The sequence below is a fragment of the Ostrea edulis genome, chromosome 10 (assembly GCF_947568905.1).
Source record: "Ostrea edulis chromosome 10, xbOstEdul1.1, whole genome shotgun sequence".
NCBI lineage: Eukaryota > Metazoa > Mollusca > Bivalvia > Ostreida > Ostreidae > Ostrea > Ostrea edulis.
The window spans coordinates 13404823-13429744 of NC_079173.1; the positions used below are offsets into that span (position 1 = coordinate 13404823).

Sequence of the window (24922 nt, forward strand, 5' to 3'; positions counted from 1 at the left end):
TGACACTATTATCTATTAATGTGTTCTTTTAAGTTTGTTAGTATTTATGATATTTTCTATCCGGAACTGACACTGATATGGTTTTTGAATTTAGATTACAAATACATTGCCCTGTCTATTTGCAGAGACTAAAAATTGCAAAGACAACATTCTTGAGGAAAGGTAAGTTGAATCATTTTGCTCATTATATTGTTTTCCTTGTAATTAATTTAAGCTCCTCTTAAGTACATATTAAATTGCCGCCCGAGGATCGTCTCATTTAAAAGGTCTAGATCTAGGACGATGCTTAGCCCGATTAGAACAACGTCAGAAGTTAGCCTGGCCTACATTACATTTCATAAGCTGTGTGTATGAAGACGTATCCACCAATGACGGCCGGGTAGTGCTCATGTGCGAATGTCCACGCTTTCTTTTAAGTATGCCACTTTCAAATTTTATTTGAAGAATGCTTCTAAAACACTTCTGCGGAAAAAGGTGGAACTACATGTACATGTATGATCTATATCAATTATTTACCTATTAATTCTATTTCTTTTATGTACATCTATTAGTAAACAAAAATTTAATTAAATGTATGCTAGTATGTAAATTAAAGTGTGAATATTTCATGAGGGGTACGCTGAATTCGCGATATTCATTATGCGAATTGACTTTTCTCGATTTCGGCGGAGTACTGTATCGACCGTTAAACGAACGGACGGTAAGTACTGCCGCAATAGTTCATCGGATCATACCTAAATAATAGAGAGACATTACCAGTTTATATTTGTATTGCGAATTATCAGATATTGTGGCATAACCTAAAACTAAGTAATTTGGTCAAGGTCGACGAGGCCACTTGAATATGTGTCTGTGCCTTGATTTTGTTGGAAATAGATAATAGAAAAGTTCGTCTCCGCCGTAGTTTATATTACTAATAATTCCAATGTTATTTATAACAATTAATTGTTTTGATTGGACAAAAATAAAGCTGAACAAGAGTTTACACATTAACAAATCCGAAATCGCGATGTTTTCAAACACGCCTGAAAACAAAAAATATAGTGCGGGGAAACTATTCAAATTTTTGCAATGGTCAATAAAGTGAATGAATTGGAATTATAAGAATCAAACATTCTTTTTAAACTCCGGACATTTTCCTCACAAACTTAAACAGTTTGTGAGTAAAATGTCCGGAGTTTACACATCGATAAATTCTTCAAAAATAATGTTTAATCCTATAATCAATAAAATCAAAAGGACAATATCCTAAGTTTATAAAAGTTCCAGTAACCGAGAACAGTACCATTTTCTATGAAGTATTTTAAAGTAAAACTCTCTCAACTTGTGCGCTCTAGCCTACGCCGATGGTTTAGCACTTAGGTGTGTATACATGCCTATGAGAACTGTTAATGCTTCCGTTTGTGTAACAAATCATGGTCATCAGACATCATATGTTATTACATAAGGCTATAGAACCGTTTGCTTCGTAACCGGGATGTTGTGAGTTCGAGCCCCGTTCGTGCCGTTAGGATATTACCACAAATGCTACTATTCTCGACTTTTTATACACTTAGGATATTGTCGTGTCAAACCTAAGACCTTAACATAGGAAGTGTTTGTTGCTTCACCAAACGCCCGGCATTTTAGAATTGAGAATAACAACTCTATCGAATATGACCTTAAATTCTCGTGTCGCGGCAGGTGTTGGCACGATAAAGAACCCTCTGACACTGCTACGGCCTGAACGTTAAGCACAGGTCTAATTTTGTGGTAATTCATCTACAACTCGTGACGTCTCGATATGAGTGAAAATTTTTCGACGGGGCGTAAAACAATCCATCAATCAATTGAATGTTTCCATTTACATTCCTTTTTTGGAACAAAGAACCTCGTTTGTCATACGATAGAGGCCAGGATTTCTTGATTAGTCACATTTGTAATTATTCCTTAGAAAGACTTTAAGAATGAGGCAATTTTCTGAGCGACGGTTGTCTACAAAATGCCTCTATGGTGAGGCAAAGGTTCATATTCCTCGGAGTGTCATATAATGGCGATCATTCATTTCGCTCAGAGGTTTATTTCCCCCTTGTTTGAGAATGCTCACAGTCACGACAAACCAATGCCTCCCTTGCATTAGAATTCTGAAATATTTTTTCGGTTCACTATGATTTGTTTACACCACAGACAATTATATCGCCTGGGTTAGAATTTACTATTAAACAGGTAAGGTATATAACTCTAGATATAAGGTACCCGAGTTCGCCGATGCAAAAACAATAAACCAAATGGTATAAAATTTTATAATGGTAAATTTGAAACCAAACGATATAATTGCCTGTGGTTTACATCAATTGTAAGATGCCAGCGTCAAACGTGCTGATATAGTAACTTTTTTTTTTATCGAGTCATATGATCAGAGTAGACTAAAAGCATAGTCGACCCACATCAGAGAAATGACGTAATACAGACAGACCGAATAATCATGCGTCATATATCAGAGAAATGACGTAATATAGACAGACCGAATAATCATGCGTCATATATCAGAGAAATGACGTAATATAGACAGACCGAATAATCATGCGTCATATATAATCATTATGTCCATGATATTACATCTATATTTTGCATCCACATGACATTTAGATGGTTACATCTCGATTACTACATTTAGATTATAACATCTACATTATTACATTTAGGTTATATTTAGAATGCATCCCCCTAAAGCTAGTGGGGTCTCAGTATAAGTGACCAAATTTTTGTCTACGTATCTGTTACGATCAAGATGTGAAAGTCATGACAATTATCTTGAACATGTATTGACAGTGTGAGGTCTGCATTTTCACATAGCGGGTGTGACCGGTCGACAGGGGGTGCTTACTCCCCCTAGGTACCTGGTCTCACCTCTGGTATGTCCAGGGGTCCGTGTTTGCCAAACTTTCTATTTTGTATTGCTTATATGAGTTATGAGATTGATAACTGTTTGTTATCTTTACCTTTCATAAAAAAAATTGTGATTGTTTATTCGGTTCTGTTTGTAGTGATGATTTTACAGTTCAGGAGTTTTAATAGTTTACATGTAAAGTTTAAAAAAATGTAATAGTCATGGTAAATCCGTACCTGCTTTTTTTTTAACGTAATTAGTATTGTGACGTCAATATTGTCTAGTGAAAAAACGCGATGTAAATATGATCGTTATGACAGCCTTGTGACGTCATGTTGATATTATTACGCTAAAGTACGTCAGTTGTTCCTTATAAATATAGTAATCAATATTGAATAGAAATATAAAGTTTCAATCTTTGAATACATATGATGTCTTTCTACATTCTCGGATTCTAGAATAATGTCTGTTGATAAGCCTGAACGTGAGTTGTATCCTGATATAGAACCATACACCACGGAGCATTTAAAAGTTTCTGAGATACACCATATTTACATAGAGCAATGCGGAAACAGATCTGGAAAACCAGTACTATATGTGTAAGTCTGATAGATATACAGTGTACCTGAATTTTAAATCCCTATATCATATATACATCTTCTTAAAAAGTTATCTGCCTTTTAATGTGCACATCCTTATTCCGAAAGCATACCAATGTGTTCTTTTCCCGAGACAAACGTCATTATTGGAAGCAACAGTAACAATATTCCATTCAAGACACAAGACAAACCCTTTTTCCGGCTTTGTCTTTGTCGCTTCTAACTACTACTATTCACCGATTTCTTCGACATGTGCAATTCTGGTACCAAAATACACTATCCTTATTTTCAAGAAGAGTTCCAAAAATATAGAGATAAAAATCAAATTCATTCTTGAGTTGAATTTTGTGCGTATGGTAAAAGAATTAATTTGCAGCATCTGGCTTTAATCTAATGAAACGTACATCCTTTGTAACTAGACATGGGGGTCCAGGAGGGGGAACAACTCCACGAGACAGAAGATTTTTTGATCCAGAGGTATACCGAATTATCTTGTTTGACCAGAGAGGAAGCGGAAAAAGCACCCCAGCTGCAGAACTCGAGGCAGGTATTCAAATACTATATGATGCTCATGACATTTAAGAAATGTAATACCGATAGTTGTATTAGCACGTCATAACTATTCAAAGCATTCATTAGCACCCCTTGTCGTATATATCTGCCGTCCTCGAACATAACAATGCTTGTATATCGAGCTGAGATAGATTACTCTTACAGTTTTTGATATTTTCTAACACCTCAACTTTTCGACAAATGGAATGATTTCAGCTTCTCTATCGTCAACTTCCCATATTTATATAGCAATATTCCATAATCACCTGCATATGGTATTTACATGTATATCTCGCAACTGATTCGCTACGCAAGACCTTGTTTTGCATATGATCAGTTTTTAAATCAAGGCAAGCTACTGACAAACACGTTGATGTTACAGGAGTTTCGACAGGAATTTAAAGTCAGCCTTTCGCAAATTCTATGGTCATTATAACGATCTAGTTTGACATTACACCCTGTCTTTGGGTCAAGTGCTGCTTGACGAGTTTCATACCAATTGTAAGGCCTTCTAATGGGAAGTTGACGCTGGATGCTTACTCCTCCTAGGCCTCTGATCCCACCTCCGATGTGTCCAGGGGTCCGTGTTTGCCCAACTATCTATTTTGTATTGCTTATAGGAGTTATGAGATTGATCACTGTTCGTTATCTTCACCTTGCATACGCTCAAATCATATCGTTTGTAATAAGTAGAGTTTTTAGTTTGCCGTTAAAAATATCTAATTACGAAGCAAGTATTGAGGTGCGTTTTATTTCAAGTTCACTGGGATATATTGAATTGACATATTAATTATGAATTAAAATGATTAGTGTAAATAGAGAATACGTCGTGGATCTAACTAAATGTCGGGATGAAGGCCACAGGAAGAGATTTTTTCTAATCACGTAGAAGCTTTTGAACAAACTGCCTCATAAGAATATAAAACAGGTCAGCCAACAAAGGAGCCCAAATCCTACCCATGGGAATTCAAACCGACTGTTAAAAGATCTGATCACCAAAGGCTACAAAGATATTGTCAATGAGGAACTCGAGCACATTTTTAAATTCAACTTTAGAGTATTTGTCCGTGGAATCAAAGTGGTGTTTAACAAAGTAATTTTTGAATGACTGATCACTAGATATGAATATTTTTCCATTTCTGTTGAAGAAACAACTGCTTATGATGTTAAAAAGTCTAGTCTTTAATTTATTGCTAGGATTGGTCGTGTACAGTGTTGAAAATGCATACGTTGAATTGCGAAAAGTGTTTCGATTTCAAATTTACTAAAAGGTCGTCAGATTTGTTTAAAATCCTCATTTGATTTACACCAATTCTGGCATATTTTGTGGCACAGTACGTTTGAAGTTTCTCATTCAGGGCTGTTAATATTTTCGGCTTGGTGGGACATTTATGATCGTTATAAAGAAAGGACGGCGAAACACAGACCCCAGGACACACCAGAAGTTGGAGCAGGTACCTAGGAGTGGTAAGCAGCTCCTGTCGACCAATCACACTCGCCGTGCACGCTATTTCTTGATAAGGTAAACGGAGTTAACCGTAGTGAAAATCAGTCTGCGAAGAACGCTCTAACAATCGATCTGAAACACGTCAGATATCATATAACCCAATGGTAGGTTGTATTGACAAACAAGATCGCTATAACAACCATATAATTTGTGAAATGCCGACTTAAACGCGAATCTTGAAACCCCTGCACTATCAACTTATTAGTGAGTAGCCTGCCTTGCAGCTCTTGCGTATCGAATCAGTTGAGAGGTAATATATGTTATACGTTTGGCTTGGCCAATATTTATCATATTATAAAGATTTATGATTATATTTATATCATTATATTATCATTATATTACTTCAATGAAAAACACCACCCTCCCGAGACCAACGATCTGACACATCGATAAATCTTTATTGAAAGTAGATACTAACGGCAAACCAACAACTCAACTTTATGACAAACGGGATGAATTTAGCTTCTCTATCATGAGCTTCCCATATTTATGTAGTAATATTCCATTATCACCTGTATATACTGTTTATATCTCTCAACTGATACGCAAGAGCCTGTTCTGTGTATAGTCAGTTTTTAAATCGGGGCAAGCTACTGAGAACCACGTTAATGGTAAATGGATTTCAGCAGTCTCGATTGAAGTCAGCATTTCGCAAATGATATGGTCGTTATCACGATCTAGTTTGCCAATACAACTTAACATCAGGGCAAATTCTGTTTGACGTGTTTCATACGGATTGTTAGGCCGTTCTTGGCACATTGATTTTGACTACGGATAACTCTATTCACCTGACCAAGATATAAGGCATGCTTACTCCTCCTAAACACCTCATCCCACCTCTGGTGTGTTCAGGGGTCCATGTTTGTGCAACTATCTGTTCTGTATTGCTTAAAGGAGTTTTGAGATTGATCACAGTTTGTTATCCTCATCTTTCATTATTTTGACCTACTTCTGGCAGGTACTTGGAACTTCTCCGGATCATATCTTACAGATTGTTAGGCCTACAACCAACAACTTTGTCATTCGATACATTTTGGGGAAAGGTGTGTCGCGACCTTAGAGTAGGTCACTTTGACCTCATTTTGGAATTGCAGTTCACAACGTCACACCTTGTGACTTCAAAATTATAAACACAGATACGCATCATGTACGTGTAGTTTTAGACGGATGCATCATGTGCCCCAGTGATGCATTTTATTATCAGGATTTTGATGGATATTCAGAAGTGCTAGTGAAATACTAGTATCACACCTTGTTGATACTACAAACGTAAAGACAGATCTCATGTAAATTCCAGACTTCACAGGCTTAGTGCCACCGTATAAGTAGAACTTATAGCGAGGTGGTAATTTTGGGATTATTAGCGACAGTGCTGAGATCGCTGAAATTTAGTATCGCTATTATTTATTCCATATCGGAGGTAATAGTTATCTTTCTTGGAAAGATAAAGTCGCTAATATAAACTCTCTCTGAATATATACCCATAATTTATGGACATATCGCTTTAAAAGTGTCTCGTTAAAATACCACTTAGACGGTATTTCTTTCTTTTAATGTTTTGATTATATACAATGTAAGGTGAAATTCATGAAGGAACATATATCGAGCGACAAGTATCCTCGGGAACAGACTGTCCACCAGCAGAGATGTATGTTGACATAATGAACACAAATTAAATACCTAGACACGTCTTGCTTACATCCTCATTAAAGTAGTACTAAGTTAAGCATTGTACTGTCATATACAGGACAACACAACCTGGGATCTGGTTGCAGACATGGAGAAGATCAGAGTACACTTTAATATTGATAGGTGGGTCGTGTTTGGAGGAAGCTGGGGATCCACACTCTCTCTGGCCTATGCAGAGACACACCCCGACAGAGTTAAGGCTCTTGTTTTAAGGGGAATATACGCCATAAGAAGGTATTGAAATGAGTTTTTTCTCGAATAGATAATTTCGAATTGACTGGTGAGAAGTTGAAATCTTATGAAATATATTACTTATATAATATAATAGTGTATGCATATTTGCAAGCATTGGGTATCATTTTCACGTCCCAATTTGTCTGTCGTTGTTTTTACTGTTGTCTTTGCACCTATTCGACTTCTGTTTTTGAAAACTAATTCGCTAATTTCATTCACATTTAACACAAGTATTCTAAGTTTGATCAAATTACGGGCTATGCTACTTTCCGGTGTGTCAGTTACGGAGTAATGAGACTTGGTTGAGAGTAAAGAATCTAATAAATCACAAGAAAAGTCATTACCGTTAAACTGTCTTTTACATGAATAATAAAGATTCGAATTTGCTTGAAATCCTGATCTCATGAACCAGGGCGGGACCACCAAGCTGATTAGAAATTTTACTTCGAAATATATACATATATATGTAAATATGCACATGTAGGTGGACATTCTTTAAAATTGCAGGAGTTCTCATATAGGTTTGATTCTAATTTGTTTACACCACTACCCTTCCCATCCCCACCCATCACACATTTCGGGACGATAGTAAAATATACGAAGGTATGGATGCATTCTTTGGAGCATAATAGGGGAGTTAAGTTTGCGAATCAATGTATGGATGAAAGGCCAAGATAAAGAACAGTGATCAATCTCAAAACTCCTACAAGGAATACAAAATAAAGAGTTGGGGAAGTACGGACCCATGGATATACCAGAAGTGGGATCAGGTGCCCAGGAAGAGTAAGCATACCCTGTCGACCGGTCAAACCCACCGTGAGCACTATGTCTTGATCAGGTAAATGGAGTAATCCATAGTCAAAATCAGTGTACCAATTAGATGAGAGACAGTTGGTAAATTGGGTCAGATCACTAAACAAATAATTACGTTTGATATAAAGGTAAGTTTATTCATGGAACCACGAACACAATGATAAGATATTTCAATTTGATTTGCAAGATTCGGCATGCAGTGTAGATTAACGTTTGCTGAAGTCAATTCCATTGAACCCCATGCAAGGTTATCATGGGGGTTTAATTCTTATTTTTTAGCGTACTTGAACACTTGAGTGAGGAATTCTGATCGCCTTTTGTTTATCGTCTGCCTGTCTGTCCGTTCGTCCGTCTGTCTGTAAAGTTCAATTTCAATTAAACTCTGTACACATCACCCTTGGGTGGAGGTGATTGAAGATTGTTGAAATGAAAAACCATATCCCCTTTAATGTCGAGATAATAATGAAAATGCCAAAATAGGGTGGGGTCACTAGACAATCTTTTCAAGAACCACTGCGCCAGAAAAAAAAATGAAATTCGCATAAAACTTTCTGACATGGTACATATTGGAGTTTGTTAAAACCATGACCCTCGAGGGTAGGGTGGAGTCATGATAGGGGATCAAAGTTTTACATGCGAAGATATAGCGGAAATCTTTTAAAATGTTCTTATCAAGAACCACTGGGCCAGAAAAGTTTAAATTCACATTGCAGCTTTCTGATATAGTACAGATTCAAGTTCAAAATCAAAATCATGGTACATGGGGTAGGATGAGTCCACAATAGGGGATCAAAGATTTACATGCGAATTCCTAGGACAACTCATTAAAAATCTTCTCAAGAACCACTGGGCCGGAAAAGTTAAAATTTGCAGGGCACCTTCCTGACACAGTGCACATTCAAGTGAAAATCATTGCCCCGAGAATAGCGTGGGAATAGGGAATCTGTCTTTTACATGTAAATATATAGGGGGAATCTTTAAAACTCTTCGCAAGAACCACTGGGTCAGAAAAGTTCAAATTCACAGGGCAGCTAACTGACATAATGTACGTTTGTTAAGATCATACCCCCTCCCCCGGGTAGGGTAGAGCCACAATAAGGGATCAAATTTTTACATGGCCAACATATTATCAAGTATGTATTACAAAGTTCGTATGGACATGAAATGCGTGTGAAAGTTTCACTGCACTTTAATGATGATTTGATGTCAAAGATTATATTGTCCTGTCAGAATCAACACGCTAATGTCACAAATGAACATTGACTGAATACATAACAGCTATTATTAAAATCCAGAAAACCCTTACAAATCATTTTGTTCCAAATTCAATTATATATATATATATATATATATATATATATATATATATATATATTAATTTTATTCAATGTAAAACTTATACGGTACCAATTTTGATGCACCAGATGTAAATTCAAATCAGATGCACAATATCTGCAATTAAAATGATGGCATTTAGTAAGTGTATATGCACTGTACCATGTGAGGCTGTTGACTCCTTCAATTATTTCCACGAATTAGTGATATAAAAAAAGTTGCATGCTATAAAGGAAACGTTTTGATTGATTGGCCGCGAAAGTGTATTTTCATACAAATGTGTGGCTTATATTAACTTTAAACTTTATTAAAGAATCAGCGTTTTTATTGAAAGATATGTCAACCTAATAAATGAATTCACAATATTTGAATTAGTTTCAAGGCTCTGCTCTTTATATCGCAAATTTTAGAGTTGAAATACAGATCTAACGGTATAAATATAGACAATATATTAGATACATGTATAATACATGTATAATAGAAATATTATATTCATGCAGATTCATCGCTTTTTTAAAAGATAAAAGCCCTTCAGCCACAAATTGTAGTCCTTTCCAAACTTTTTTCTTTCTAAATTTCAATTTCAGCTGGTTAGGTGTATAGCAATACAAGCTGTAATGTAAAACTTATACGGTACCAATTTTGATGCACCAGATGCGCATTTCGACAAATAATGTCTCTTCAGTGATGCTAAATCGAAATGTTTGAAATCCGAAATAACTATGAAGTTTTAGAGCTAAATATAGCCAAAACCAGCGTGCCAAAAAAGTGGAGCCAAATTCGTCCAAGGATAAGAGCTATGCATGAGGGAGATAATCCTTAATTTTGAAATGAATTTCTAAATTTTATAACAGCAATTAAATATACATCCAACTGACGGCATTTATTCAACTATCCAATCATGCATCAATTAACTCCTTTCGGTATATATAATATAATCCCCAAGATCCAAGAAAAATTCTGCAAAATAAACAAGGGAATATTGTTTGATAGCATACCTACAGTGAGCGATTCGTATAACCGTCATTGTGTTTTATACATGGAAAAAGGAACGAGATGATTGCCGAACGTTTTCTTACACATTCAATTATTGACTCCCTCACTTATTTCTACGAGTTTAGTGATATGAAAAAAATATTTGCTATATATGAAGTGTTTTGATCAATTGGCCGCGAAATTATATTTTCATACAAATGTGTGGCTTAAATTAAATCTAAACTTCTTCAAAGAATCGAAAGATATATCAACCAAATAGATTAATTTACAATATTTGAATTAGTTTCTAGTGTCTGCTCTTTGTATGGCTAATTATAAAATTGAAATAGATGTCTAACGGTATAACTGCGGACAATATAGAAACATCATATGTATGCAGATTCATAGCATTTTTCTACGGTTGATAAAAATTTGACTTATACAATATATCCTGAACTATTTAAGGTAGATCTTTCATATTCTGTTTATATATTTCTTATGGCTAGATAATTATCTCATATTCTGACCTTGAACTTTGTGACCTTGAACATGGAGTTTGACCTAGTTTTGAGAAAATATGACCTATCAAATATATCCAGATCTATTTTGAATATGCATTCTTTATGGTAGGCTATTGTAAAGAGTTGTGTTTGATCTTTTGACCTTGTAATTTGATCTACTTTTAAAAAAGACCCTAACCTATCCAATATCTCCTTAACTATGTAAGATAGGGCTTTCATATTTTGTATACATCTATTGGTTCTTTATGGCAAGACTTTATCATTTCGTGAGGGTTGGCCTTGTGATCTTGAAGTTAGGCTTACTTTATATATCTCTGACCCGTTTAATTTCTCCTGAACTATTTAAGGCAGATCTTTTATATTTTGTATATAGATTTGTTATGACAAGACCTTTTCTGATCAAAATTTGTCCGTTGTCTGTCGTCGGTGTCGTCGTTGTAATCTTTTCACATTTCCATCTTCTTCTCCAGAACCATTGGGTTAATTTCAACTAAACTTAACAGAAAGTATCCTTGGCTAAAGGGCTTGCAAGTTTGTTCAAATGAAGGGTCATGTCTCCTTCCAAGGGGAGATAATCACAAAAATGGAAAATTAGGGTAGGATCAAGTAAAAATCTTCTTAAGAACCAATGAACCAGGAGAGCTAACATTTACATGAAAGCTTCCTGACATAGTGCAGATTCAATTTTATTCAAATCATGGCCCCCGGGGGTAGGTTTGGGCCACGATAGGGGATCAAAGTTTTACATAGAACTATATATGGAAAATCTTTAAAAATCTTCTTAAGAACCAATGGACCAGGAGAGCTAACATTTACATGAAAGCTTCCTGACATAGTGCAAATTCAAGTTTGTAAAAATCTTGCCCTCCAGGGATAGGTTTGGGCCACAATAGGGACTAATGTTTTACATGCAAATATAGATGAAAAGTCTTTGGGTCAAGGTGACTCATGTGAGCGATGAGGTCCATGGGCCTCTTGTTATTTTTACTATGACCAGTGGTTTTTTAAAAACCTGACCTAATCAATATAATTTAAGCTATTTAAGGTAAAACTTTTATATTTTGTACAGTGTATATAAATTGTTTATTGCAAGACCTTGATATACTTTGGTGTTTGATCTTGTGATAGTGACCTTGAAGTTTTACTTACTTTCAATAAAAGTCTGACCTAATCAATATCTCCTGGCCCGGAGGTTATAAAACTTTTACCATACTTATACTTAAACTCAACCATGTTAGTTTTGACTACTACTCTAAGCAAGCTCCGGAGCATACTCGAAAAATCTTGAGCATGTACTCCATTTGAATAATTATGAGAATGATTTTTATAAAAGTTTGAGTACAAGTATGATGTAGATCACGGAAGTTTAGTTTGAGTATGAATACGTGCTCAAAAAGGTGTTATAACTTTCAGGCTGGAACTATTTAAGATGGAAGATGGAACTTCCAGATTTTCGTAAGACAAATACTTCCTATCATTTCATGATTTATGACCTTGGTTTTATCCAGAACAGCAATGCCATGTTAGTCATATTGGGGTTGATGCTTCTCTGTGTTATGGGAGTTCATTTTCAGATATGTTATGGTGCTTTGGTCTCCGTGGGGACACAATATGGGGTCAAAAACTTTCATGGGAATAAAGATTGATGAGAAAAGTCATTTATAGATCACAACAGCTGTACAATGGCAGGGCCAATGTGACTAAGGTTAGTGATGTGGCCCATGATCCTCTTGTCCAGTTCCCAGCTCATCTGGGCTATAAGGTTACGGCAGCTTTTCTAATTACCTGTTGTCTGGCGTCCAGGTGTCTGTCTGTCAGTCCATCTTTACACAATTCTTCTCCAGTACCACGGGGCAAGTTTCAACTGAAATTTCTAAAAAGCATGCTTGGGTAAATGATATTCAAAATTGTTCAAATGAAAGACAACACCCTTTTCAAAAGGGAGGTAACTAAGAAATAGATACACTGTTGATATGATGGCATTTTTTAAAAGTGGTTCTTCTCAAAAACCAATGAATTGGAAATCAAGATCTTACACGTGGAATTCTGATAAAACCTTGGGTATTTTCTTGTGAAGAACAGGGCCTCGAATTGATGTACAGGAATATGGAAGTTTGTAAGTATGGGGTAAGGTGGGGCCACAATTTGCATGGGAAGATATAATAAAGTGTATTTAAAATTATTCATCTGATGAATATGTAGGATTTGATTAGTTATCAAACATCCTCAGGTAGTGCAGAAACCAATGCCCCAGGGGTAGGGTGGACTCGCAATAGGGAATTAAGGTTTAGCATAAGATTTTATTTGAAAAACTTTTGAATGTTTTCATGATTAGCATGGTCATAATTAGTCATATTAATACATTGTATGTAAGTATCCTCAGAGAGTGTAGATTCAAATTTGATTAAAATACTACACCGGGACTATATTTTCAAAGCTTTACATGGGAGATATAATGGAAATATTCTCATAAATAACAGGGCTATGGTTAATATGCAATTATGATTGGGTAGTGCAGGTTTCAGTTTGTTTAGATGGTTGTCATGATGGGTACAATGTAGGGTAAACCAACAACAGGGAATAGATCTATAAAATGTTTGAAAATTCTTCTCAAGAATCTTCGGCTATGATTAGCATATGTTTACTTCTCATAGAAATATCAACTTATAGGATTTATGAGATTGATTACTACTCGTTATCGTCGCCTTTCGTGTTGAAAATCAGAATTCACAAATTATATATTCGATTTAGTGATCTAATTCCCAACTATAAACCAATGAATACTTTCTGATGTGTTTCATGTATGTAATGACGACCTCACAATTGGCATGAAACACATCAGACAGTATTCATTGGTTTATAGTTGGGAATTAGATCAAGAACCACTGGGACAGAAAAGCTGAGATTTATACGATAGCTTCCTGACATAGTGCAGATTCAAGTTTTTTTTTTTAAATCATGGCCCCCGGGAGTAGGATGGGACCACAAGGGGGATCAAAGTTTTGCATAGAAATATATAGGGAAAATCTTTAAAAATCTTTTTCTCACAAACTACTGGGCCAGGAGAGTGGACATTTACATGAAAGCTTCCTAACATAGTGCAGATTCATGTTTGTAAAAACCATGGCCCCCGGAGGCAGGATGGGGAAACAAGGGGGGGGGGAATCAAATTTATACATAGAGATATATAAGGAAAATCTTTAAAAATCTTCTTCTAAAAAACTACTGAGCCAAGAAAGTGGAAATTTATATGAAAGCTTCCTAACATAGTGCAAATTTAACTTTGTTAAAATCATGGCCCCTGAGGATAGGATGGGGCCACAAAAGGGGATCAAACTTTTACATATTAATGTATAGGGAAACTCTTTGAAAATTTTCTTTTTCAAAAATTACCGGGCCAGGAAAGTTGAAATTTACATGAAAGTTTCCTGACATAGTCCAGATTCAATTTTGAAAAAGTCATGGCCTCGGGGAGTAGGTTGGGGCCACAATAGGGATCAAAGTTTTACTTGCGAATACATGTATATACGAAAAATATTTAAATATGAGCCAAGGTGACTCAGGTGAGATTTGTGGCCCATGGACCTCTTGTTTCATTAGAATACTGGAATTTCAGTGTAATGCACATTAATATTTGATCAAATCATTGCGCGTGGAGCAGAAATAGAGATTCAATGATATACCTGAGAATATATATAGGAAACATTAAATTATCTTTAAGGATAGCAGGATCACTCTATATAATATAGATAAACAAACATTCACAAGTTGTGTGAGCGAACTGGTTGTGTTATGTTTCTAAAGTATGCACATTAGGATTATAATGGGGCTAGAATCAGAATCATTTTATAAGAGATCTCTGCTGGTGGACTGCTAGTCCGCGAGGGTCTCTACAGCCCAGTAGCTTAGTACTTCGTTACTAGCTTGAAAATACGGATGTATATTTAATTGCTGTTATAAAATTTAGAAATTCATTTCAAAATTAAGGATTATCTCCCTCATGCATAGCTCTTATCCTTGGACGAATTTGGCTCCACTTTTTTGGCACGCTGTTTTTGGCTCTAAAACTTCATAGTTATTTCGAATTTCAAACATTTAGGTTGAGTATCACTGAAGAGACATTATTTGTCGAAATGCACATCTGGTGCATCAAAATTGGTACCGTACAAGTTTTACATATGAATGTGGGGAAAATCTTTAAAATCTTTCTCCGGAACAGGAGCCTTATGATAGCAATATTCCTATGTTGTGTGGTTTCAAGTTCGGTTAAATCATGACCCATGGGGCTATGGTTGGGTCCTAGTATGGGTTTTTGTTACTTCATGGGAATAAAGATGGTAAACAGACTTTTAAAAATAGTTCCCATAAGTACAGCAGGGCGAAGGTTATTCGGGTAAGCGTTGTAGCCCATAAGGTTTCCTTTTTGAAGACCCCGGGGGAACATTTTAGAAGACGTTCGTGTACTTGTATTGTGGATTAAAGTTTGTTCTTTACAAGTGTGTCTGCAATATGTGTTAAACTACCAGTGTCTCAAACTTCAGATCTTTACGATAGTTTATGAACCTCCTTGACTAAATTAATTACAAGCTTATCATGTACCAATATTACAGATGTGAGCGTAATTGGATCTACCAGGACGGAGCTAGTATCATATTCCCTGACAAATGGGAGGATTTCATTAAACCCATTCCTAAGGTAGGCTGTTTTAAAGAACATGGATGAAAATAAGAATACATCGAATGCCACAAAAGCTAAATATGGGCTGAAGTTTTTTTTTATTTCTGAATTCTGGACTACACTTTACACGCATGGAAATTGTTTGACTCTGAAAATAACAAAGTGTAAGCTTTGACCATGAATAATAATTCAATCAGTTGAATTGGCGATATTGGGAGATGGGAATTTTCGTATTTATTTTGCAGTGTATGTAACCTAGGGAAAGAGCTATGGTCATGGCCAATGTTGACCTCCAAATTGTAAGAAAAAAAATTTAAGTCGTCGAAATGTGAAATGTTTTTTGTTGAACAGCTGTTGAAATCTTGTATCATAAAACATTGCGTTTGATAATATCTACGGGCAATCTCGTGTCATTTCAATAATGAATAATTTTATCGTCCGCTATTGTTTACTCTCTGGAAACGTCCTTTTAGTACTTACTTTGTTCCACATTTCAAACATCAAGTGCATTGGTAAGCATCTAATATTGTACTAGCATTGACCTATCTTTCAGAGATTCGTATGTAGATTAGTAATAATATAAATTATGTTCAATGTGCTACAGAGGGCCTCCGTGACCGAGTGGTTAAAGAATCGGGCTCAACATCACACGGCCTCTCACCTCTGTCGGCGCGGGTTCGAATCCTGCTCGCGTCGGTAAGTGAGAAAGTTTCCCAGTTTACTTTCGGAAGGTCGGTGGTCTCTTCCCAGGTACATTGTATCTGGGTTCTCTCTTCCACCAACATACAAAAACTGGGCGCCACCATATAACTGAAAAATTGTTGAGTGTGGCGGAAAACATCAATCAATCAATGCGCTATATATTTGCAGAAACAAGAATTGTACGTAGACGTGCATTTTGTCATCAACAGATAAACAATCTTGAAAAATTGAATACTTATACTATCATTTGTAAGATCACCAGTACTTTTGTATCATTATATCAATAATAATAAATAAATATATCTATTATATGGATATAGGCTAATTTAAGGTATCAAAGTTTTGCACTTTAAAATAAAATTTGGTAATGAGCTCCATAACGTTGCTGCTCAAATAACAAGACATTTCGATAATTTATGTGACTTTCCTATCAAATCCAATTGTTTTCCTTTAAATTTGTTGTCAGTTTACTATTTATTTTACATTCATCTCAGAATTTTAAAGATCTTCAAGTAACCTTCTTTCTATCACATCTCAATATTTACCAGAAATATCTTGCATAGTATCAGCTGAATAGATATTGACTGTGAACGTTAAAGACATTTACGTATATAATAAAAAGCAGAGGACCCAAAATAGAGCACAGAGGGACTCCGATGGCAACATCTTGTTCCTTTGAGAAAACCTTTCAATCTGACACAATGTAAGCTTTCGTGCAGATAAAAATAAAACCAATTGAAATTAGTCTCCTCACCTATACCTAAAGGATAAAAAGTGTGCATCAATACACAATGATTGACTATGTCAAATGCTTTGTTCATACCACAAAGAAATCCCACACATTTAAGTTTCATTTTATCAATGTTTTCTATCCATTCGACATTGATATATAAGGCAGTATCTCATGAATGTTTTGGTCTAAAACCTGATTGATATTCTATTAAAAGCTTCTTGGGATTGAGGTACTCGTAAAAGTGTTAAAAACATGCATTTCCATAATTATGCTAATGACAGGTAAATAGCAAATTGTCTCTAGTTGTTGACATCATCAGCTTTGAAAAGCGTGGTAGTTCTAGTTTATTTTTTTGTCATTCATTCACAACCTCGCCGTCTTATACAGAAAAGTTCATTATAAAACAGAAACTATCAGCTATAACAGGATCGCTTTCAGGAATTTTACAGAATATTTATCGAATCATGTAACTTTGGCTTTAAACTTCTTTTTTTCTAATAAAAAACCCCTATAGAAACATTAAAATTTTAAGTGAGCATTTGCTGTTCGATTTTCGGTAGTGAATTATATCAATTTGTAAGAAATTCATTACTTATAACACAGAAGTTATTGAAGGTATTTGAAATTTTACGACTGCTAAGTACATTGTAGGGTACTGATGCACCTGTATATTTCTTTAAACTTGTCCACATATCCTTAGGTTTGTCAAAGCATTGGTTTATTGCATTGTCAGCAATTCTCCTTTATCCCCACCAATTATTTTCACAACCCATTTTCTTGCTGATTGATATAGCGTCTCATATAATGTAGGAAAATCCTTGCTTGATTTAGACTTTCGTGCTGAGCTCATCAAAAACAAATTCATATAATTTATCCAAAAATTAGGTTAGTTTTATAATTTACATATCTAAAGAGGTTGAAGATATAAATTATTTGAATTTACTTCGTAATACCAGAGGTTTTTAATGTTGGGGTTATTTGAAAGAGCGAATATTTAATTACTAGGTGCTGAAAATATATGCACTGCAACGACTTTTCTGTCAAATAATTGGAAAAGGTCACTTTGCATTTAAACGTAAAGATATGTACAGTACTTTGTATGCATGGTGGACATGTTTTAAATCAATTTCCATTCCATGCTCTTATAGCTCACTTGGAAAGATTTAAATAGAATCATAAATATCACGACTGGTCATATACAAAATTTGATTTAGAGATATTTACAATTTTGAATGGTAGTTTAATGTTTTTTTTAAAAAAGCAAATGACCTGTATTTTGAAACATTGAGTTGGCTATTGATTAATTCTCACAGAGAAACAACCATTGGATTTTTCCTACTTTTATTTATGTTAATATTTCGAATTTATCCTGAAACATAGTACATTTTGTATACAACAAATAAAAATGATCAAGTTTGTTTTGTTGGATTATGAGATTGATATCCACTTTTTGTAGCCTCCAAAGTCACAAATTCCAAAATTGAAAAATAGTACGAAGTCCTTTAGTTTATTTTTTTGACAGCAGAACCATTGTTTGCTCAATATATTTTTATAACTTCGTCTCACACAATTCAAGATTCACCATGAATTAAAAAAAGTAAATTAAATGATTTACCCCTGTAATTGAGCAAATTTGCCCTAACAATTGTGTTTCACAGATACTACCAGGCATGGATTTTCTGATAATAAAATTTCTGCTAATCAAACTTATTCTTTAACTTTTACAATTAGTTAGGTAATATCTAAAATACTGAATAAAAATATATATGGGGTTAAATTTGAAATTATGTGGAAATTTTGTTTAAACTATTTATTTCAAAGAATCACGAATATGATGAAATAAACATCATTTGAATTGTCGAGATTGGAAAACAAATGCATAGACACTTTTATCAATTCCTCTTTTCTAAAGTCGAATTTTGAAACCCTATCCCTTAGCATCCTTAAAGCAATTTCAAGAGTTCAACCTGTAGATTACCTTATTATGAATTATGGATGCTGTAGAAATTATGTCAAACGAGTGACTAAATATACTTTTCACTTTTCACAAAGAAGAACAACATGACACCTTGTCAGAATTGATAAAAAAGTATAGGAGGAATATTACATTCTCGTATTAGACACATTAAAAGTATTCACAATATATCCTTTTGTGTATAGGAAAGCAGATGTGATGAAATAATTAGATAAGTTACATGAGGAATATGTATTGGTTCCAGCTGGCAAAGGTTGTGACAACATGGTCTTTATTAGTCTTATTAATACACGTGTGTTTTAATCCAACTTGCCTTTAAATCCACATTTGGTAATCCAATTGTGCTCTTTCCTTTCCAAAGACGAAATTCTTAAAAAGTATGTGTTAGTATTAAATACATTCGATATCCCAGTCAATGTATCGAATGGATATGAATTATCCTATACTTACAATGGATTCCAAAACTACACAGAAATACATTGCGTGATCCACTTTATTTTCTACCAAGTCCCTTTACCCCCCCCCCCCCCCCAAACATATACATTAACTGTTTTGAAGGAGAATCTTCAGATAAATTGTGTCTCCACATATATGGTGTGGTGTAACTCACATGTGGATTCTCTAAAATCCCCTAAGGAACTTTAGTGAATTTGAAACTTTTTCCAAAACGTATACCATGTCAAGGCTTTACACTGACATTCCTCACACTTTTCGGCATCATAGACAGCTAATTCTTCAGTAAAAATGAAACACAGAACTATCCATCATTTGCTCAGTCATATTGCTTTGTTAAACATCACTTTGATTCTACATACAAATACTCTGAAGCTAATATCAAAAAGATGTTGGACTTCCTTATCGATAATGTTTACGTAATCCTTAATGATCAGGTCTTCCAACAATCTCTTGAAATTACCATGGGCACAAACTGCGTTCTTTTATTAGATGACCTGTTTTTGTATTCTTACTAGGGATAATTTATACAAAATTCTGAATAAGAAGAAAGATATCTTGATTTATCGTTGAACTCAACATCACGATAATCGACGACGTTACATCTACCAGCAGTGCTCGTTTTCATTGATATGCTGATTAGATATATCCCATTGAACTCAAAATAAAGAACGTACCACAGAGTCTTTATATTTGCGTCGTATTTGGATATTGTATTGAATATGGACGTCCACGGCAAAATAACAATTAAACATCCATCAACAACGTTCCATATTGTTTATGATCAATTTTGAAATCGGGGTAGACAACTGACAAATAAGTTGATAGTAAGGGGGTGTTAACAGCATCGTGTAAAATCAGCATTTCCAAAATACTATGATCTCTATAGTGATATATATGTAATTTACAAATATAAGCAACCATTCGCTGACCTGACGAACTACCCAAATACTTAGAACGGTAGAAAAGCAAAACAGCCCCCCCCCCCCCCAATTTATTCAAAATTGACAGTTTTGTGCATTTTCAGTTTGTAAATGCTAAATGTTAGACCCTCGAAGAGGGCTACTGACAAACATGTTGATGGTGCAGGGGTTCCAACAGTCTCCTTTAAAATCAGCATTTCGCAAATTCTATGGTCGTTAGAACGATCTAGTTTGCCAATACAACCTAGCATTGGGTCAAATGCTCTCTGACGTGCTTCTTGCTGATTGTTAGACCATTCTTGGCACACTGATTTTAATTACGGATAACTCCGTTTACATCCGTTTACCTGATCAAGATGTAGGGCTCACGGCGGGTGTGACCGGTCAACAGGGGATGCTTACTCCCCCTAGGCATCTCAGCCCACCTCCTGTATATCCAGGGGTCCGTGTTTCCCCAACTCTCTATTTTGTATTGCTTTTATGAGTTGTGAGAATGATCACTGTTCGTTATCTTCATCTTTCATGATAAACAGGACATATATTCTGAGAATGCATGGGGGAATATTTCAATTACAAACATATATTATTGCAAATGATACGATTTCTGTGGCTGTTTGTATTGTTCTACAAAAAAATATTTACACTGTGCCAAATATCTACTTTTACCCGACCAGTACAATGTTGTTAACATGTACAAAGAAGTTGCCAGAGGAAGCCACAGTTAATGGTGATAACACGTTTTTTCACCCATCTGCCATCTCATTGGCTTCCTTTTTCATTTTTGTAAGATTTCTGTTTCAGGTAATTTTATTTTGCCGATTATTTTGATGGCAGACTAGATGTATATTCATAAGCCGAGTTCATAAATATATAGGCCTACTGATATGTTTTCAAAGGCTGGTTGCATAATATTATGTGATGTCCAGTATACTTTAACATAGCCTCATGAGGAACAATAATGTCAGTCATAAGAGCAATCCCGCTACTAAGGATTCAAAAATCTTTGTAGTTTGGAACATGTAATTATCAGGGTAAATTAATTGATGAATGACGTATGTATATTTTGGATGAACAAAGTTTTTAAATAATTGCTTCAAAATTATTAGGCAGAAAGAGGAGAGATGATAAATGCATATTATCGACATTTGACAAGCGATAATAAGGAGAGTCGTCTGCAGGCGGCCAAGGCTTGGAGTACTTGGGAAATGGTTATATCAAGGCTATTAATAGATGAGGAGATGTTGAACAGAACAAATAACGATGATTGGACTTTGGGCTTCGCAAGACTTGAATGGTTAGTGATACCGTATGTATAGCACTATCATTTTATGATTAAATGCTGCTAACAATGACCGCTTCTCTTGACAAACACATGAGAAACAACAAGTCCCGTTCAAATTATGTAAGTCTAGTTAAATTCACACTGTCTATTGTTATGTAACTGGAAAAAAAACTTATTCCCATGTAACCATTACAAATATTTCAATGTCACTAACAAAGTTGTGTATCTAAGGTATTATTCGTTATACCGGGCTCACAGCGGGTGTGACCGGTCGACAGGGGATGCTTACTCCTCCTAGGCACCTGATCCCATCTCTGGTATATCCAGGGCTCTGTGTTTGCCCAGTATTCTGTATTGCTTGTAGGAGTTATGAAATTGATCACTGTTCGTTATCGTCACCTTTCATGTACACACAACAAAACAAAATAGCACCAATTTCTTGCGGAGTTTTTGGGTTCTCAAAGCTCATAATGTCAGACATCACGTACCCGCCTCATTAAATGGTTATCTATTATCTAATGCACTACATGCGACAATCTCTATTATGATAACTGGTCCTTGAACAGAGTTCCTCATATCCAAATATTCATGCGCACAAAGAATATGATATTTCAGTCATTATGCTGCGCATGGAGGTTTCTTTGAATCGGATGGACAGGTACTTAATGAAGTGGACAAAATTCGTCACATTCCATGCACCATAGTTCAGGGCCGTTATGATGTAGTTTGCCCACCCGAAACCGCTTGGTTACTACACAAGGTAAGCATATGGATATGCCACATCACCTGCATTCAACCCTATTATTTGTTGTCATATTTACTTCTCGTGGCGATTTTTCTGTTGATGATACCATGCAAACTGACAACAACAATAAACTTACTGTTGTAATTTCATTTGTCTACGATATGTTTCAGTGCAGAAATGAATGAAAATACCAATAAAACACTTGGTTCTACGGACGCTTAAATTCGATAAAGGCTAAGAAATTTCTAGTACACAGTCAAATGCAATATACGTGCTGTAGCTACACATGGGATTGAATTTATATATTAGTTTAATATGGAAAATACAGTATAGTACATGACTAGCAAAGATGTATTTTGATACTAAAGAATCGATAAATTTAGATTATGTAGCAAGGTAAGGACTATCATTTGAATCAAATGTGATTTGTAGAAATGGCCCGAAGCTGAATTCTATATGGTCCCTGATGCTGGACATTCCAATCGAGAACCAGGGACAACAGCACGTCTTGTGTATGCTTCGGACAAATACAAAACTCTATAAATAGAACAACGTATCTTCTGAATTCTAACTGACAATGATTAGAACTGGGATAAGATAGTGTTAACGTCTGTCTCCCAGATGATATTAATAGCTGGCTTCTGATGTGTGGTTAGCGTATATATATCTTATATACATACACGTACATTCTCTACCCAATGACCAAATGAATTTAAAACCAATATGTTATCGAAAAATTACGTTATTTCTCCGCCGATCACCTTCATAAATCGTTAAAATAGTTAGTTCCTACTTTCTATAAGCAGTTGAGATGACCACTATTAAGATACAATGCACTAATATATATAAAGTAATAAAATAATGTAAAGAAACGGGATGCCCGCTACGAGACTGATTCATTGGGTATAAACAATTTTAGCAAAGGAACTTCTGCGAATGTATCGTCAGACTAATGTAGTTCTACTTATATCTTTTATCCAAATTCCATGTCATGAGTTTTGTAGTATGATATCATTTATTTCATTGGCCCCGAGCTTTACATCCATCGACAGCATTTGAAATGAAATAATAGTAAACATGACAGATGGAAATTGACGACGGTTTAATGACGTTACGGCGCACTGGAAAGCGATTCAGTTTTGTGTAGATTTAATATTGAGGCTTCTGCAGACTTTTAAACAACTACAGAGGACGGAAAGCTATCAAATTATCACCAGATTTTAGTATGCTATATAATAATTATGACTTGGGTAATTTTAAAGTGAAAACTTTGGCACCGCGTCTCATGGCACATACGGGATGCGTGTACCAGTGAAAGTACTGTATTGCTGTAGGGCTGATCCAACTTTCTTAGCAGATTTATCGCAAATAATACTTTGACATTATCACCGGTATGCCCTAAGGCGATACCGCGTATAACATAAAATTTGATAATTGTTTTATTTGAACTTATATATATATATATAATATATATATATATATATATATATATATATATATATATATATATATATATATATGAGGATTGTTATGCGTATTGAAGTATAATGTACTGAAGGATAGTAAAAATTTTAGAACATGGCTATTATTATGTTTTACTCTGTATAACTTGTCCACGATTTTATGGGACAACCTTTGTACACAGATATGATACATGTATGTCAACGACGAAGAAGCTAAATCATCCCGTTGGTCATATAAATTATTTTGGATGCTTATTCCTCCTAGGCACCTGATCCTACCTCTGATGTGTCCAAGGGTCCGTGTTTGCCCAACTATATGTTTTGTATTGCTTATAGAAGTTATGAGATTGATCACTGTTCGTTATCTTGACCTTTCATGATGATACTCTTGAATAGCTCTATTTAATACCTTTCCAACAAATGTACGAGATTATTTGGTGTTTTATGTAGAGTTCACTGGGGCATATCAAATCGAAGTATGAATGAAAATGAATGCAAATCTACTAAACGTTCTTAGGTATATTAAGAATCCAAATTGATTACACCACTTGAATACATATCCGTTGCATAGTACATCTGAAAGGTTTCTTTCACATTAGTTATACATGTATTTTAGTAGGTAGTAACAATAGTGTATGAATTGGTAGAACATTATCCAATATTATATTCATAATCCACAAAATATGCATCTACATTATGATGTATGCATAGGAAAACTATAGGAAGAGACAGGAACAGGAGAGAGGGGGTAGAGAGAAAGACCGCACCGATTCCTCCAATGCTCTCAGACATGATCAAATTTTGATTACCGTTCTTACATTTATTTCTCTATACCATACGTACTGTTGATGCAGGATATCAACCCCTTTATCTAT

General features: G+C 35.1%; 1 protein-coding gene across 1 annotated transcript; it reads left to right on the plus strand.

Moving 5' to 3' along the window:
• The first annotated feature begins 104 nt into the window (after positions 1–104).
• On the plus strand, positions 105–23994 carry LOC130051111 (probable proline iminopeptidase). The gene is made up of 8 exons (XM_056152468.1): positions 105–162; positions 3328–3468; positions 3888–4011; positions 7275–7450; positions 15705–15789; positions 21664–21863; positions 22446–22599; positions 23017–23994. The coding sequence occupies exons 2-8, from the start codon at positions 3332–3334 to the stop codon at positions 23125–23127; spliced, it is 987 nt and encodes a 328-aa protein (XP_056008443.1). The 5' UTR covers positions 105–162; positions 3328–3331; the 3' UTR covers positions 23128–23994.
• The last annotated feature ends 928 nt before the right edge of the window (positions 23995–24922 follow it).

What these genes read in the sequence shown, in the direction of transcription:
- LOC130051111 (XM_056152468.1), top strand. Translation starts at nt 3,332, where the DNA reads ATGTCTGTTGATAAGCCTGAACGTGAGTTGTATCCTGATATAGAACCA. An exon ending in GGAAAACCAGTACTATATGT is followed by an intron (nt 3,469 to 3,887) that starts GTAAGTCTGATA and finishes CTTTGTAACTAG; the next exon opens with ACATGGGGGTCCAGGAGGGG. An exon ending in CCGCTTGGTTACTACACAAG is followed by an intron (nt 22,600 to 23,016) that starts GTAAGCATATGG and finishes TGTGATTTGTAG; the next exon opens with AAATGGCCCGAAGCTGAATT.